The 17,423-nt window shown below is 42.5% G+C and overlaps 1 protein-coding gene across 2 annotated transcripts in view; it reads right to left on the bottom strand.

Annotated features, from left to right (window-relative positions):
• Positions 1–13,358: 13,358 nt before the first annotated feature.
• Positions 13,359–17,423, bottom strand: part of fat2 (FAT atypical cadherin 2) — a 139,888-nt gene continuing 135,823 nt past the window's right edge. For both annotated transcript variants that reach the window (XM_086023337.1, XM_086023338.1), the window contains exon 28: positions 13,359–15,372. In XM_086023337.1, coding sequence (XP_085879463.1) covers positions 14,870–15,372 — 503 coding nt within the window. In that variant the 3' untranslated portion in view covers positions 13,359–14,869. The remainder of the gene's footprint in view (positions 15,373–17,423) is intronic.

Genomic DNA, 17,423 nt, shown 5'->3' with positions numbered 1-17,423 from the left:
TTACAGGGTTCCGGACGTCCCAGCTTGTGATTGGCCGTATCTCAAGCTACATCCCCTGAGAAAACGCTATGCTACCCACTACATAAGATAATTTAATTGGAAGGTGAGAAGAAGTAAAATGATCGACGAATGGAGTGTGATGGCGTTGAACCTGTGAACCAAAATAGGCTCGACTGAGAAGGAGCCAGCGCCAGCAAGTCAGCAGCCGGCTGACGCCCAGCCATGGCCTTACCTGCGGGAAATGTTTGTGTAAGAATAATAATGTAAATAATGATTCACTCACTCACTTGACAGTTTGCATTTGGTCGGCTCGAAGAACGATTCTTGGCGAATGCATTTTGTCCTGCGTAAACCTAAAGTCCACGAGCTTGCCGCCTACAACAATTCCGCATCCAATCTGAGAAAACATATCGAGGGTAAAGCTAAATAATTACCCTTTCGTTAGCTCGAATGTAATCCGTTTCATCACCATGTTCAAACGAGCCCTCCACACACACCGTATGCAGGCGTTATAATTGTGCCACAATTCTTAACCAATTCTGATTGGCTGGTTTCTATCCAATTGCATTTCAAAGCAGTAAGTACGACACCCGGGAACCCTCAAACACAAAGTCGATGGAAGGGTACTGTATGTATGGCGTATTGTTGTGGTTAATAATTAAAAATATATTTTTTCAAAGTAACTTTGTTTGGTTTAACGTTATTGTCCCTTGAAACGCCGGCAGTTGTTTTTTTCACCAGTTTCTCCCCACTTCTTAGTTATGGTTGGATAGTAAGCAGCCAATCAGAATTAGCCCTGATTGGTTAAGAGTTGTGGCACAATTATAACGCCTGCATCCCAAGTGTGAATCAGCGTATTGTACGCGTAGTTGAGAAGAAGCAAGAGTAAAAAACAATCTTGTGCATGCAAGTGGATGGTTTTGTACACGCGAAACACATTTTGAACGCACAAAACATGCTTTTGTGCGCGGTATTTCACATTACATCCACGTGAAACATATTTTTGTACGGGGTATTTGACATTATGCTAACGTAATTGTGGCATCAATCGAACGCCATAGGCTAGGCCTGTTTTAGCGTAACATGCTGTATTAGTGTGGTCAACCAGTTGGTTCCATTTCCATTTCCATTCAGGATGAAACTGAAATTTTGAAGTTTGAGAACCATTATTCATATCATATTCAATAGGTGGGTCTACCTGAATGATTCATCACATCACAGCTAAAACCAATCCAGTCAGTGTGTTAAAGGGCCACTTGGGTGGAATGAACATTGGCACTTATATGATAGGTCTGTATTAAAAAATGTTGTCAGCACTAAAATTCCCCCCAAGAAAAAACTCAGACGTGATTTAAGAGTATTTTTGGAACGGACTGGCAGAGGACTTTGCCCCGCCCACAAATTGGGTGGAGTCTGCTTGACATCAGCCTGACGACGTCATTGAAGGGAGGGCGAAGCAGTTCACGATTGTTTCCTGCCTTGCTTTGTTCACGTCCTGTTGTTTTGGAAATGAATTTTGAACATTTGAGGCAGCAAATATGCCCAACCGATGCATTGTGGCTGGGTGTAGTAACACATCGAAAGAAGGGGTCAGCTAACATCAATTCCCAAAGGATAAAAAAGTGAGGAAACTGGACCTAAAACACAAAAAAAAAACAAGACTGCAATGGGACAGACTAGGCAAGTGTGATTTACACTGCACAGTTTGATGAGTCTGATTTTGAAGATGAAGGGCTGTGGTCGGAATTTGGAGTTACCAAAATTGAACTACCATCCCAACAATAAAAAGCACCAGAGAGGGGACAAACACAGACTCAGAGACGAAAGCAGAGACGACGGGCAGACCTGGCGCTCAAAACTGGAGAATAGAAAGGTAAGTTTTTTGACATGAATTTTATTTCCAAAAACATAATCTTTCCAAAAATACTGACCTAAGTTTTTCACTATTAAATTTTGTAAATGTACTGCACATTTCATTATAGCAACGCCATCTTACAACTACTTTCACATTATTTGGCAAACGCTAAATAACTATGAGACAATGTCAGGTTTAGGGTTGCGTAGTGTTACTGTCTTTGCAAATAAAAATGTTACATAACTAAAAATGGTAAGGTCTTTATTTGTTCCGTAAGCATTTGGGAAATTGCATTCGCAAACAAGAGCTAAGGTGTTGTCTGAAATTGTTCGGCAAGCGTAATAAACACAAACTAAGCAAAAGTCACATTTAGGGCTGGGTAGTCTTGCTGTCTTGAAGTACATGAAGTGTGACACAAGTAAAAAGTGATCTGTTCCTGGATGTTCATGGAAGTGTACAATTACTTACAAAATACATTTTCATTATAGTAACACACTAAATTAAAGGTTTAATATAGAAGACATGAGGAAACGATGTTCTTTGGCTCCTGAAACCCACGGTGGAAAAGGCCTTCCTGATCTTGGTCACGGTGCAGGATGGAAGTCGTACCCAAATTGAGCAGCCCAGGAATCGCTAGCACCATCTCATCAACCGCCTGTAGGCGGCATGCCTATTCCTCCTGAAAGAAGAAGGGAAGCGTAAGAATAAAAAATTGGGAAGTGGAGGGATAACATATGATTTTGTAACGCAGTACAAAACGCAGTAACGCAGTTACATATTGAGTTAGTAAGTGATAAAAATGACAACACGGAAACTCATCCCAATATCATATTCAAGTTAATTTTTGCATCTTGGTGAACTTCAGAAAACTATTTTGGCTGTAGCTATTCCGGACAAATGTAAGATCAGGTTAGAGTAAACATATTTATTTAAAAACAAAAAAAGACAAACTCACTCATGTTCTGAGGCTTCACAGCTCTGCGCCAAACTGTGCATTGTGCCGGTAGTACGCCGCCTCCAGTACATATGTGTCTAAGCAGATTGTAAAGAATCCAGGGTGTTGAGTGATGCAGTCCAGCTCCTCGGAAACGCTAGCCATCATCACCACTTGTGGAATTTTTTTGCAACAAATGCTCTCCTCAACTGTTGGCATTGGGGAGCGTCTTCCACTGTACGAACACCTGTAGGTAACATGCAATTTGTTTAAAAAAAAAAAAAGTCCCTCGATATCTTATTTCAATTTCTGTACTTCGTACATGCATCAAGTGCTCGAAATTGTCCTGCGAGAGTCCTGGGAATGATCACTGAAACAAGCAAGTAACGTGGCTAGTAGGATAGAGGAATATGTGAGATGAAAAATAATAGTGAAATGACAGTGCATGTACTAGTGTGAAAAACAGTAGACACATGTGTGCCTCACATTATTGCATGGGAATTTGTCATATGTATGAAAAACAGGCAACGTCGCCCAGACAGCTGGTGTGTGGTGATGCAGATGAAAACTGGCCGTATCAAGTTAAACGACGTGATCGGGGCCGAAAATAAACACACGGATTAGATTTTTGTAACATTGGTCTACAGTGTACATGACAAAACAATTGCAATTGCACAGATGAAGCCCAAAGGCAGACTTTTTTTGCACGCTATACCACTATGTTTCAGCAGTTGAAAAACGACACGTATTATATATATTGACTTTAAGCATCTTGATTATTCATTTAGGCGGCACGGTGGTCGACTGGTTAGCACGTCCGCCTCACAGTTCAGAGGTCGTGGGTTCGATCCCGGCTCCGGCCACCCTGTGTGGAGTTTGCATGTTCTCCCCGTGCCTGCGTGGGTTTCCTCCGGGTACTCCGGTTTCCTCCCACATTCCAAAAACATGCATGGTAAGTTGATTGGACTCTCTAAATTGCCCCTAGGTGTGATTGTGAGTGCGGATGTTTGTCTCTGTGTGCCCTGCGATTGGCTGGCAACCAATTCAGGGTGTCCCCTGCCTACTGCCCAAAGACAGCTGGGATAGGCTCCAGCACGCCCGCGACCCTTGTGAGGATAAGCGGTATGGATAATGAGTGAATGAATGAATGATTATTCATTTAAACATTAAGAAATACAATAACAATACCCACCAACAATTGTTGCCGAGCCATCTCTCTTGGTCTTCGTCGTCTGCGTCCGGCATGGGAGCAGGATTAGCTTCCCCCTCTTCGACTTCAGGCTCGAAGCAGTCTGGTTGAATTCCGAGCTGTCCGATAGCTTGGCCTTCTACTTCGCCGTCGGGAGAACCGGAATACAAAATCTTTGACTCAGAAATACAGTCAGAGCTGCTGCGTTGAGACGTTTTCTAGTTGTCGGTGTGTAGTGGGTATTAACGTCGCCTACAGTGGAAAAAAATGGTGCCAATCCTTGTAAAATGAATCTGTAAATATCCCAACTGGTGCTTTATGCCCCATACGTCCTCACGTCCTCACTGTGGACTGCAAAGAAGCAGTGTGCGAGTGTTCGCGTCCTCCCAGCCTCCCTGCTCCACCTTTATCTGCTCACTTCCACATTTCCTCGTTCTCATACAAAACAGCCATGGAGAGGCTGATCCTTGTGATATGTTGAAGTGGTCACGAGCAGGGGTGTCCCCATAGGTTTTGGCGCCGATTGATCACCGTTTTTGGACGTTAAAAGCGAGTTGTGTACAATGATTTGCAATGGACAAACCGCGATCGGTAGCGACTCCCACTCAGACATGGAGAGAACGGGGCATTCCTCATTAAGAGTGGGCGTTATTCATGCTTTTCCTAATTTCTCCCAAATGATTGGATAAAATAGAAAATGACAACTCCTTTCATTTTCCTGATCAAAAAATATATGAACTGAACTTGTTTGTGAAAAACATGGCCACCCTGACCCAAGTGTCTGTGGGACAATAAGAGCACCAAATAGGGGACGCCATCATTTAAGCGTGGCTCCACCCAGAGTGCGTGCATTTCATGAAGGTGCGTAAGTGACACGCTTAGGTCGATGGAAGAATCTGCGCAGCCAAAAAAAGAGCACGCAAGAGAATATGTCCCAAAATGTGGTAAGTACGGCTTCAACTCGTGCAGGGATGTCAAACTCATATTTGTCGCAGGCCACATAATAGTTATGGTGTCCCACGGGGGGCCGTTAAGACAGTGAACCCATAGAAATGTATGATCGTCTTATCACATATACACAACATATTGATGGATAAGTAGTTTTGAAATCAGAAGCCGAGAAATAGTTTGTTCAACTCTTTTCAATGTATTTTAAAGTAGCGATTGGTAACAAATGTTTGCAATATCGTATATGTAGTGGTAACAGTGAAGACAATTTGAAATAAACATGTCAAGTCAACATCCACGATTTGCCTTCGCGGGCCACATCAAATGATGTTGCGGGCCGGATCTGGCCCCCGGGCCTTGAGTTTGGCTTCCTCTAGTGCACAGGTGTCAAACTCAGGCCTGGAAGTCAGATCTGGCCCGCAACATGATTTTATGTGGCCCCGCCAAAGCAAATTATGTGCATGGACTTCATGTTTCTTGCTAAAATACCAAAATCACAAATTGCCTTCCCTTTTAAAAAATCTCACGATATTGCAAGTATTTTTGTCAGCAGATCCAATTTAAAAATAAATGTAATCATATTTTCGGCCTCTGATTTCAAAACTTGGTATTCGTCAATTGCTGCGCTACAGCCTTGATGTTTTCAGGTGGTACTGGCTTTTAAAAGTTTGAGAATTCCTGATACAGAATATAGCATATTGTATTTTTTAACATTGCATTCAAGCCAGTGAGGTATGTAGTGGTTCACCGGGCCTGACTTGACCCAGAACAGGCTGAGTGACAGAAAATGGATGAATGTAGCATGTAGCATTTCGTGGCCCCATTTCTGGGAAATAAAATGAGCGCTGGGCTGCGGGAAAATAGCTTTTGCCTGACCTTTGACAGCCGCCTCTGTCCTCTCTCGGATCATTACGGCCCGCAGGCGCCGACCTGCCGTATGTGCGAATATTGTGCCTTTTCACACGGTACACATTTATTACACATGCACACGCGAAAATAGACACACGGACAAACAAACAGAAATGCAATTGGACCGTTGCTGCAGATACAACTTGTTTAACTGTAATTTTTGTGTGTGCGTATGTGTGCGTGCGCGCGCGTGCGTGTGTGCTCATGCTGATATAGTAAAACAGACAGCGCGTCTAAATTTGCATATTCATGAAGCGTAATTAAGGCAGAGCACGCTGACGAGGCGTTCAAGTGTGCATGCGCACGCGCACCCACACACGCACACACACATACACACACACCTGATAGATACGAGAAAAGCCAGCATGAATGTAATCAATTCATTATAAAATGAACTAATGAATAGAAACAATCATAATTTTAATAAGGGCTAAGTGTGAGGTTTTAGTGTTGAAGCACTTTTGCTTAATATCATATGTATAATGCAGTCATGCAGATGCAAATGAAGAACAATAGTTTTACAACCACTGTAAGCGATTCAATAATATGCTGTAACATCAGACTTTTTTTGTACAGGACAAAGAATATATGCCTGTGAGTGTCGTAATACATTCTGTCTACATGTGTCGCTCCACCGCTTGTGTTCAAATATCCATTGCTTCCAAAACCTGACTGGCGATGCTAGCTGCTAGCATGTCAATGGTGTTTTGAATTGTTTGTTAGCTAAACGGTAACTCCGTTGGCCCGTTTCCAGGTATTGATGGTGAAAGGGAGCAGTTTGGTAATTATCTGGCGTTCCCATCTTTGTGTCTAGTCTTGTAAAAAACAGCACACCCGCAGTCCCCTTGGTTAATTTGAATGCGCCATGTTAGAAATAGAGGTGATGTCACATCATTGAATGGGACTCGTACCTCAAATCTGCGATCGCTGTTAGTTAACCATTTAACCGCTGAATCCCGAATCCATTCAAATGGAATTACTAACAGAGCTGGGCATCGTCTATCTGTGTATAACTTCTGGGTGGTATTTCTGGCCGACCCACGTGGTCCCAATCCGTCCCTCGTTGGCAACAGCCAATTGGCATTAAGAACATAATTCGCACGTCACACGCAGGCGCAAGCAGACACGCCACCGAATAAAGGAAAAAAAAAAATCAAACAAAAACAACAGACACACACACGCACAGTGTGGGGATCGTTGAAATAACAACCAAATCTGTGAAGAAAGAGATGTGAAAGGGTTAGGGTTAGGGGTTAGGGTTATGATAGAGATGTTAAGTTAAGTTAGATGAAAAAGATCTATATCTGAAAGATATACACTTTTTTTATATTTTATTTTTTAATTTTTTGGCTGTGTGCCAGGAGTGGGTCTCCTGTGTGTGACGTGGTACCGGTAAAGACCGGTTCTCGACACCGTTTGGCTGACCCGCCCTGAAATATAGACGGGAACGCATAGACGGACTAAAGCATAGACCAGGGGTGTCAAACTCATTTTTTTTGCGGGCCGCATCGTATTTCTGATTTCACTCGGAGGGCGTTACGACTGTTAACCCGTGTAAATGATCGCCTTACTAATAGATTTGAAATCAGAATCCAGTAAATAGTTTGTTAAACTATTTTTCAGTGTATTTTAAAGGAAGGATTGGTAAGAAATGCTTTAAATATTGAATATGTTGTGTTCACAGTGAAGACAATTTCAAAAAACATCAAGTCAAGTCAACACACATGATTAGTCTTCGCGGGCCACATATAATGATGTCGCGGGCTGGATCTGGCCCCCCGGGCCTTGAGTTTGACACCTGTAGCATAGACGAATGCCCACTCTGATTATTAATTGTACTCGTGCTGAAAAACAAGTCATAGATAGTCCCAAAAATGTGACATCCAATTTTATCATGATGGTAATGAAGTGCACTTGTACAGTGCTCTATCTACACCATATCTTGTCCAAAGCACTTTGCCATGCTTCAAATTGACTTTTTTGAAAACATTTCGAGTGTTAATGGCAACGCAGCATCAACCTTTTGTCTAAGACATCAGTTACTACTTTAACTACCAGGATCCCCCACTGTACACTGTCGAACGGCAGAACCCAGGTTGTTCTTCCAAATATCCATCGATCCGTTTTCTGAAGCGCCTATCCTATGAGGCTAATTTTAAACCCATCCGCTTGATACAAGCTGCTAGCTAGCATTAAGCTTCATCTGCGGCTGTGGCGGCGTGAGGCAAGCAATGACGTAACGAAGACAAAGGCTTAAATTGATAAACTGTCTGTCTGGGCCTCATTGACTGCTTGACAGTTTAATTTAATGCTCGATAGCCGGCTAAGTATTGTCATACACACACAAACACTTCTGTGTTTTCTTCTCGAATGCACCTGGGTTTCACACAGCGCATGCACTTCTCCCACATACAGACGTGAGACTTGTATTTGTGTATATGTACAGGTATGTGTGTGTGTGTATTGTGACTCGAATCTGGAAATAGTCACTCAGCGTTCCTAATGGCTCATTTCTGTTTATGATGATTTTGGTTTGAAGACAGCCATGCGCTCTGCATTCCGCCATGATAGCTTTTTCAAAGACCAGTATCCTGTGTAAGCAGGTTCTGCCTACGGTAGCCAATAGCAATCAAGACTCGCCTTTCAACGATGCTACATCACAGCTCCGTCCGCTTCCAGCAGACCAAGGGGGAGCAAGCACGTCTCGGACAGATAGGTCTCACGAGATCTTATAAGCTTGCTTTCGGAGATGGGCACTTTACCCTGTTTTGCCGGTCCATCCTTCGTCCGTGACTTGGGTACCCTTCTGTCCTTGTCCCTCCATCCTTATTCATCAAAATAATCGTCCTTCGACCCCGTCCGTCCTCTTTCATTTAAAGCACTTCTCTCCTTACATTTTGTCAGTCCGCCCCCCAGCCCCCCCCCCTCAAAAAAGCGTCTGTGCACTCACATTAACATTATTTAAAGCTCATTAGCTGGCTAATTTCCTTTGAACATCTGGCTGGGAGTATCCTGAGTTGATTGAAGTGTTTACAACTATTTAACCAAGATAGCATTTAGCTTCCAACTTCACACGGGTCGGTCACCTGAACAGAGCCTGCCAGGATAAATCACGAGAATATTTAAGATTGTATTAAAAGGCAGATAAGCGTGGGCGAATTATATCTAGGCGAGGGAAGATAATCACAACCAAAGGGATTGAACACCTGAAAGCATCAAAGCAGATCTGCAGGTCAGCTGTAATTACCTTCCACAGACAAATAGCAATCATGAGGAGGCAGCTCGGAGGGCAGCCACAACCAAATACCTAAGGAAAGAGAGGCAGATCCTGAATATTCAGCTGAATGGCAAAAATAAGATACAGGCCATTAACAGCTATGCCTTGCCAGTCATCAGTTACCCTGCTGGCATAATCCCCTGGCCACTGGAAGAAATGCAAACCACTGACATCAAGACAAGAAAGCTCCTTACAAGGCACGGAGGGTACCACCCCAAGTCCAGCATCCTGAGGCTGTACACCGTGGACTAGTGAGTGTCCAGGGCACTATCCAGGAGGAAATAACAGGTCTCCAAGAATACATCAAGATGATGGCCCCAAGGGATGACCTGCTTAGTGAATGCCTCGGGGGAAAAAAGCCTAGGAAGGAGAAGGATCCAGATGGACTGTCATCGAAAAACAAGTCCCTGCATGGCATATACCACCGTCAAATTGAAGAAGTGGCTGACATTGAGAAAACATACCAGTGGCTGGAAAAGGCTGGACTGAAAGACAGCACAGAGGCGCTAATCAAGAACAGGCCCTAAACACAAGATCAAGAGAGGCCGGAGTCTACCACATCAGACACCATCCCACGTGTAGGCTGTACAAAGAATCCCCAGAGATGCTGCAGCATATCATAGCAGAGTGAAAGGTAGCAGGAATAGTGTACCGGAACATCTGTAGCAAACATAGATAAGAGGTCCCAGAATCTAGATGGCAAACACCTCCAAAGGTAGTTGAGAACAACCAGGCCAAGATCCTGTGGGACTTTGAGATCCAGACCGACAAACTGGTGATAGCCAACCAGCCTGACATAGTGGTGGTGGCATAAACATCAGAAGACAGCAGCCATGGTCGATGTAGCAATCCCGAATGATAGCAACATCTATAAAAAGGAACATGAGAAGCTGGAGAAGTACCAATGGCTGAAGAAAGAACTAGAGAAAATCTGGCGGGTAGAGGTAACAGTGGTGATCAGGTCACTGGAGGCAAGCTGGATGGATGGATCCAGCAGATAGGAACAACATCTGACATCTCAACTCAAGAGTGCAATACTGGGAACAGCTAAGATCCTGCGCAGAGTCCTCAAGCTCTCAGGCCTCTGGTAGAAGAAGAAGAGCTTGAAGGAGATACCGCCCAGGTGGGCGAGGCAAAGATTTATAAATATATATATGTTTATTAGCGTGGACGAAATTGGCGAGACACAACAAGGGAAATGCCTTGTTGCGATGATGCATAGCCAATCAGTTCACGAGATGAATCCACCTGTGCTCTCATTGGTGGAACCAATCATGCATCTTGTATTAGTGCCCGTGGTTATGTACAAAGTCAGAGTCAACTATCAACAAGAGTCAACAATCTCTTAGAAACAGCACGTCTTTCCGCAATATGGCTGCCAATATGGCTGTATTTTTTCATTTTTATTTTTTGATGAATATTTTTTTAAAACCGCGATGCTCTGAGGCCGCCAAACTACGAAGTGGCGAGGCATAACTGTATTTATCTTTCATAAAAAGATGCCATTCTTGCAAGATAATTTACTTTTTCAGCCCTAACCCCCAAAATTCACCACATTTGTTTTCTTGAAAAAAATATACCGGTACCACTTTATTCTCAAGAGGTCACATCTTTTTTTCTTGAAAATGTACTAACTTTTCCTTTAACCCCCCCCCCCCGCTCCCATATGCGGTGCTTTCGTTTTTCTGATGTCAAGGCAAAAGCCACAACTCAAAACCTTCACTTTTTACTACGAGTTTCCATTAAAGATGAATTGTAACAAACGCCTCTAGCTTCTACATAATTTTCTCAAAAGACATACGCACACACCGGCCTCTCTTAGTGGATAATGATGACGACACCTGAGGTGTTGAAATAATGGACACTGTTTGATGTCTCATCAAATGTTACTCACACAAACGTGCTCACCTTCCTTGGATGCACACACACTCTTATACACACATACATATGCCCCTTCAGTCTGAGAATGCAATGCAGTGGGGCAACACACTCATTGGTAATGTGATTTATTCCATGAACCTGTGTGTATGTAAATTATTATTAATTGAAAACTATTTTTCTTTAAAAAAAAAGTACATTACTTCATTCTGTAAATAATTACATTTTTTTTAACCCCGCCCCACTATTTTTCCTCCTCGAAATATATATTTCCTACAAGATTATTACTTTTTTCCAGGCAATGATTTTCTTCTCAAAAAAAAAACAATTATTAAACAAGAAGCACTTGAGAAAATATATATGGTTTATGGTTTCAATGGAAATGGGTGAGGGGATGGATGAGGAAAAGAAATCATGGAAAAAACAGGCAAAACTAAAATATTGTCACTGTCCTTTGAAAAACACTTATGTCCAATTTTGGAAAAAAAAAAATATTTTCACGTTAAAGCAAAACTGCAAACAGAGCACACACAGACATCAAATAGCTGGAATCTCTGTTACCTCTGCCAAGAATGTTAAAGAAACACTGTGTCATTTGTCAATTTTTGTTGATTATGGCGGCGCCATTTGGACAAAAGCGGTAATGTTTTGACAAAAATCAACCACATTTACCATGCGTGCCAGAGTGTAGTGTCGTGACATCCTGAGCCGTCCTTATAGCGAAAGGGGGAAGTGAGTATGCCGTAAAGCAATTCAGGACATTTGTATTTTTTTTGTGTGCCAGGGTTGATCCCATCCTTCTCAAAGTTATTTTGTGCCAGTAAGAACAATACAGACCCCCTCAAGGCATGAAGTCCCATTCAACTACTGTACTTGTAAGTCAATGTTTCATCAAAAGAGTTGTGAAAAAAATATATTAAGGTCGATTTCTTGCCCAGTGCTGCTTTAATGTGATGTCTGTAATGTGGAAACACTATTCATGTAATAATAAGAAAATTGATTAAAAAAAAATGGACATAGGCCTAAGTGTTTTTCACAGGACAGCGACAATATGAAGAAATATTGAAAAAAAAAAGGAAATTGTATATATACGAATCCGTGGGTGCTGAACTCCAAATATGCAGGTGTTGACTGTAGTTTTAAGTTGTAATATCACCAATCCACACTTGATGGCAGACATGTCTTAGGTCTTAGCCTGCCCTGCATTACTGAGTAAGCCTAATAAATTCTTGCAGATTTGGAATGATACGCAGGACAAACATGGTAACCTCTCAATAATATTTGAGTAGAGTTTTATGGAATAAAATATAAGGAGCACTTAATGTTGATTTCTTGTTTGGCAGTTTTGTGTCTTCCTTGAATGGTAATTTCTTTGTGTGCAAGAACTAGAAAAAAATATGGCATGTGGTTATATTGTTGTTGGCTTCAAACCCTTTGTTGTTGGGTTAGGATCATGCATCTTTTATACATTACATACTTAAAAAAACATTTTTATTTTTTTTGTTTATTGCACATAAAAACAGATAACAGAAAATATTTTTGTTGGAAGTATAAAGATTTAAAAGATGAGAAAAAATAAATGGTCATCATTAATCTCAGTTTACATTTTCAAAGGGGAGTAGGAAGAAGTCAAAAACTTTTTTAGAGCACATATTTTGTCCGTATTTAAAATAACATTTTTGTCATAAATCTGGTTAGGAAGTACATGGTCCTGTGTGGCCCCCCTCATATGCACTGATGAAAAATTGTGGTCCTCTCCAGCATTTAAGTGTCCATCCCTGTTATAGACACATATGACACATATGTCCCGTGTTCGAATGAATGGTTCCGATTGTCCAACTAAAAGTCTGTTGACTTTTGCCTTGACACTGAAGTCCCCTTACCTCCACTGTAAACAGTTGGCCAACAGAAGTGGTTTTCAATTTATGATGGCGCACCGCTACGCTCAAATGCTTACAATTTAAGGGGCAAGCACATTTGACCCATATCCAGCCCATCAAAAAACATGTCAAATGACATAACATTTTATCTGAATGGACACCTTGAGTCATTCTTGGCATTTAACTCATTCACACCCAGACATTTTCAGACCCTCTTTTACCCTAACATTAAAAAAAAAAAAAAAAAATTATAAATAAATTCCTGGGATTGAATGGCTGGACTGTTAAAAGACAAGTAAATTCATCAATGGCAGTGAATGAGTTAATGAGTTAAAAACATAATCATAAAAAATGGTATAACTATTTGTCAGAATCTTATTTATTTTACGCAAATTTAGATTTAATCTAAATTTAAAAAAAATTCTGGATTAAAAAAAAAGTCTGAATTTTTGACCACCTTAATTGAGGTTCACTCACACACAAAGACGTTTTCCGATGTAATAACGTCTTTATTTCGATATTCAGATTTGGTGTACACATCAAAGACAGCATCGCAATAAAATGTCACAGCGAAGAAACACTAAAAAAATAAACTCTGACATTTGATTGGAACAAAAATAAAAAATTCAACCCAACTACACAGCATGACACTTTAACACAACAACAATAATACACATTTATACACAAAACATTTCACATTGTGGCAAGACCACACATTTCCGTCTAAAAAAGTGCTAAAACAATGCTCATGTAGGGGAAAATGTGTTTTTATTTTGAAATCTATAGTCTGCTAATGGGACAGTGGAAGTGCACCTGGGATTTCAAAATAAAAGAATGAGTCTTTTGACTGAGTCGGACTAATGGGAACAGGAAATGGACATAAAAAATATTCTAGTGAACCTGTTTTGATGGAGGCTCTTATTTTGAAATTGTGAGTGTATTTTCAGTCTTATCTGGTTCGAGGCCCATTTGAAGGACCTTAATATGAAAGCAGTTGCAGAGAAATGGCAACTGTAAAAACGATCTGATGCACAATTTTTTGGCACACTCTGAAAATTCTGTTACATTTCAATAGTAAAGGGACTAGCAAGTGCTGGGATTCCAAAATATAAGATTACAATTTTATTTCAGTCTGACTACAAGGAGCAGGAAATGATTTTTTTTAAGTACATGCTAATGAAAATGGATGAATGGACACTCTTAGTTTGAAATGTTTACTGTATGCTCAGGGCTTCATCAAGGTTCTTAATGTGAAAGGACACCAGGTGAAAATGCTGTCTAAATGTAATACTAATGCTGCACATGTGACGATGGGGTGCATCTGGGATTTTCAAAATAAAAGCCTAGCCAAACAAAAGCCTGTTACTGAAAATGTCAGAAGTAACACTTCATTTGAGAAACTTTTTGGCTTCCATTTTGTTCCTTGTTCAGAGGATCCAGCCTCTTAGAAATGTTGATGACATTATGGACGGGACATTTAGTATTGATGTGCCTGCCGTCATGACAACGGCAGCATAATGAAGGACAAAACAGTTTTGTCATTATGTCATTCAGTGTGTAGTTCCTGTCAATTTCAACTTCCCTTCAGTTTCCCCTTCATCTTAGTTGCCAGTTTGTTTTCACTTACTGCCATTGTCTACTTCCTGCCATTTCTTCTGTTTCCACTTTGTTGGTGCTCCACTTTCTGTCAGTTTCAACTTCCAGAGTATACATTTCCCGTCAGTTTCCAATTTGTGTCCACTTCCTGTCAGTTTCATCTTACTTTCAGTGACTGCTCCCTGTCAGTTTCCATTTTCTTAGTGTCTACTTCCTGTCAGTGTCTACTTCCTGTCAATTTTGACAGGACATTGAATGATGAGCTCGGGATCGGATTTGCTGGTCCGGAAAGTCTAACAAACGAAATGTTGTTTCAAAAATAAAAGATCCGGGTTCTCCCGTCAAGCTGCCATCATGTCGTCCGGCCTCGGAATGACGCAAAGTTGTCCAGCCTGTCCGCGTCTTAAAACAGGACTTCCTCACAGCTTCCGAAGTCGCTCTCCAGCATGCTTGTCCCGTCGCAGCTGTGCGAGTCGATCCCACTTGGTCGCGTCTGCGGTTGGGCGACATTGGGCGACGCTCCCGCCTGCTCGGCGTGGGACGACCTGGCCACACTGAGCCGCACGCTGAGCCGTTTGTAGCCCGCTGCCGTGTGGCCTTCTAGGCTGCCCGCGTGCTTTGCCGCGTAATAGCTGGTGGCTGCGTATGCATCGGGACACTGCGAACGCGGAAGAGGGACACCGTCGGGATCCAGGAAGTGGTCCAGGTTCTGGTTGCTGTAGCACGGCGGCAGCGGGGCTCGGCGATCCGAGCGCTCCAGCGGGAACGGGAAGCCGCCGAAGCGAGAGTTTCGCCGCGAATGCGACATCGTGGACGAGGAGTAGTCGTCGTCCACAATGTCAAACTGAGGGAACTCCTGGACTGCGGCCATGGGACGGCCGAAGTAGTCGGGATCAGCCGGGTAAACTGCAGACAGAGCACACACAGGCATCAAATAGCTGGAAACTCTGTTACCTCTGCCAAGAATGTAAAAAGCAACACTGTGTCATATGTCAGTTTTTGTTGATTATGGCGGTGCCATGTGGACAAAAGCGGTAATATTTTGACAAAAATCAACCGCATTTCCCATGCGTGCCAGCGCGTAGTGTCGTGAAATCCTGAGCCGTCCTTATAGCGAAAGGAGGAAGTGAGTACAGTGGTACCTCTACTTACGAACGTCTCTTCGAAATTTTCAAGTTACGAAACGCCTCAACAGGAAAATATTGCCTCTTGTAATTAGAGGCGGACCAGCCAGCTACTATTTTTTTCTCCCCAGAATAAAAGCCGAATGACGGACAACGGAAGGGTACGCACGCTGCAGACGGATGACGAATAACGGACGCTCAATTTTCAGTAAAATGCCCAGCTCTGCCAACCCACTTGCAAACCGAACTGCAAGAGTTGAAACAAACGGTTCGGACAGTTTTCACAAACCATCCCACCCAAGGCCGGGTCTAGACAGGCATGTATGAGGGGGCAGCTTCAAATGTAGAGGAGGCATTGTGCTCCAGCACCTTTTACCATGTCGAAGTGACAACACTGGCTCATTTGCATACTGAAAGGTGATTGGATCTCAGTTCGTTGCAGACAACTACATCTCACAGCGAACCAGAAGCAGGCCAATACTCTGAGCAGAGTGAAAAGGGGAGATGGAGCGGAGTCGAGAAAAAACTTGATCTATTTCATATTTGAGTGAGTAAGCAAGACTTTAAGACTGGAGAGTGGAGCAGAGGAGAGAGGCATAAGATAATGTGAAATATAATATATTTTGAGGGATTTACTTTAGGGGGGGCACTGCATTTATTTGAGGGGGCCCAGGCCCCCCCTTGCCCCTGCCTAGACCCGGCGCTGATCCCACCCCAGTTTTTACTGGGCCCAGTCTTCGTATTACTAGCTAAACTGTGACGTTAGCTTACCGGTCATGTTGTTGTTTTGTCCTCATTCTGTGAGTTGCAAACCATGCATTTTGCCGTCCTATATTTGCCAACATCATTGACAAGATAATCCATTAAATTCATATCAATGATCTTCGGAGCTGCTCCCATTATTGTTGGTGTTTACGTCAACACTTTCCACAAAAACAAGTGACGCTGAGACTGAGTTGCCAGATTGGCGTAAATGAAAAAAACAAACTTCCTTCTTCCCTTCCTTGCTTCCTTCCTTCCTTCCTTTTTTCTGTCCTTCCTAAATTGACATTAATTCTGATTTCCAACTGTAACCAAGATGGCTTGTCAAGTCAGGAAGTTTAAGTCTAAGTCAAGTCAAGTCTTTCTCAAGTCACCAGCCAAGCAAGTCACAAGACTCGAGTCTCCCATCTCTGAAAATCAGGGGTGCTCAAATCCAGTCCCCAAGAGACCCTATCCAGCCCGTTTTCCATCTCTCCCTGCCTGCAACACACCTGATTCAAATGATCCGCTCATCAGCAGGCTTCGCACAAGCCTGATAACGATCGTGATTATTTGAATCAGGTGTGTTGCAGGCAGGTAGAGATGGAAAACGGGTTGACTAGGGGCTTGTGAGAACCGGACTTGAGCAGCCCTGCTGTAAATCAACTTTTGGGTGCGACTTTAATCCTGCCTGAAAACCAAAAGCAAGTTGGCCATTTTGGTTCGACGCGGCCATGCTTCGAGTATTTTTTTGCCATTGATGAGTCTCTTTACAAAAGAGCTTGTTTGTGTGTTTTTGTGTGTAGTTCACGAAAGCGTCCAGTGTAAAGTGTGTCTTCAAAAGTGTCTGAAGGCCTCATAAAAAGTGCATAAAGTGGTGCGTTAAGCAAATGAAGCGTTGGCATTTGCATTTGTTGGGCTTAAAAGAATGCACGGTGGCAGCTGCTGACCTTGCCTGCAATTCGGGCTTTCAAACTGTGCGTTATAGTAGCGGAACAGAAATGCCAATTAGTCTGCATGTGCTCTGCAGTTTACCTTGTGTTTGATGATGGACAACATCATCACGCTTGGCTCTTCAAGTGTGTTCAAGGC

The sequence above is a fragment of the Filicampus tigris genome, chromosome 2, assembly GCF_054856515.1.
Source record: "Filicampus tigris isolate MCC_2025a chromosome 2, RoL_Ftig_1.0, whole genome shotgun sequence".
NCBI classification, from domain to species: Eukaryota; Metazoa; Chordata; class Actinopteri; order Syngnathiformes; family Syngnathidae; genus Filicampus; species Filicampus tigris.
This window is presented reverse-complemented; position numbering and strand designations above follow the sequence as displayed.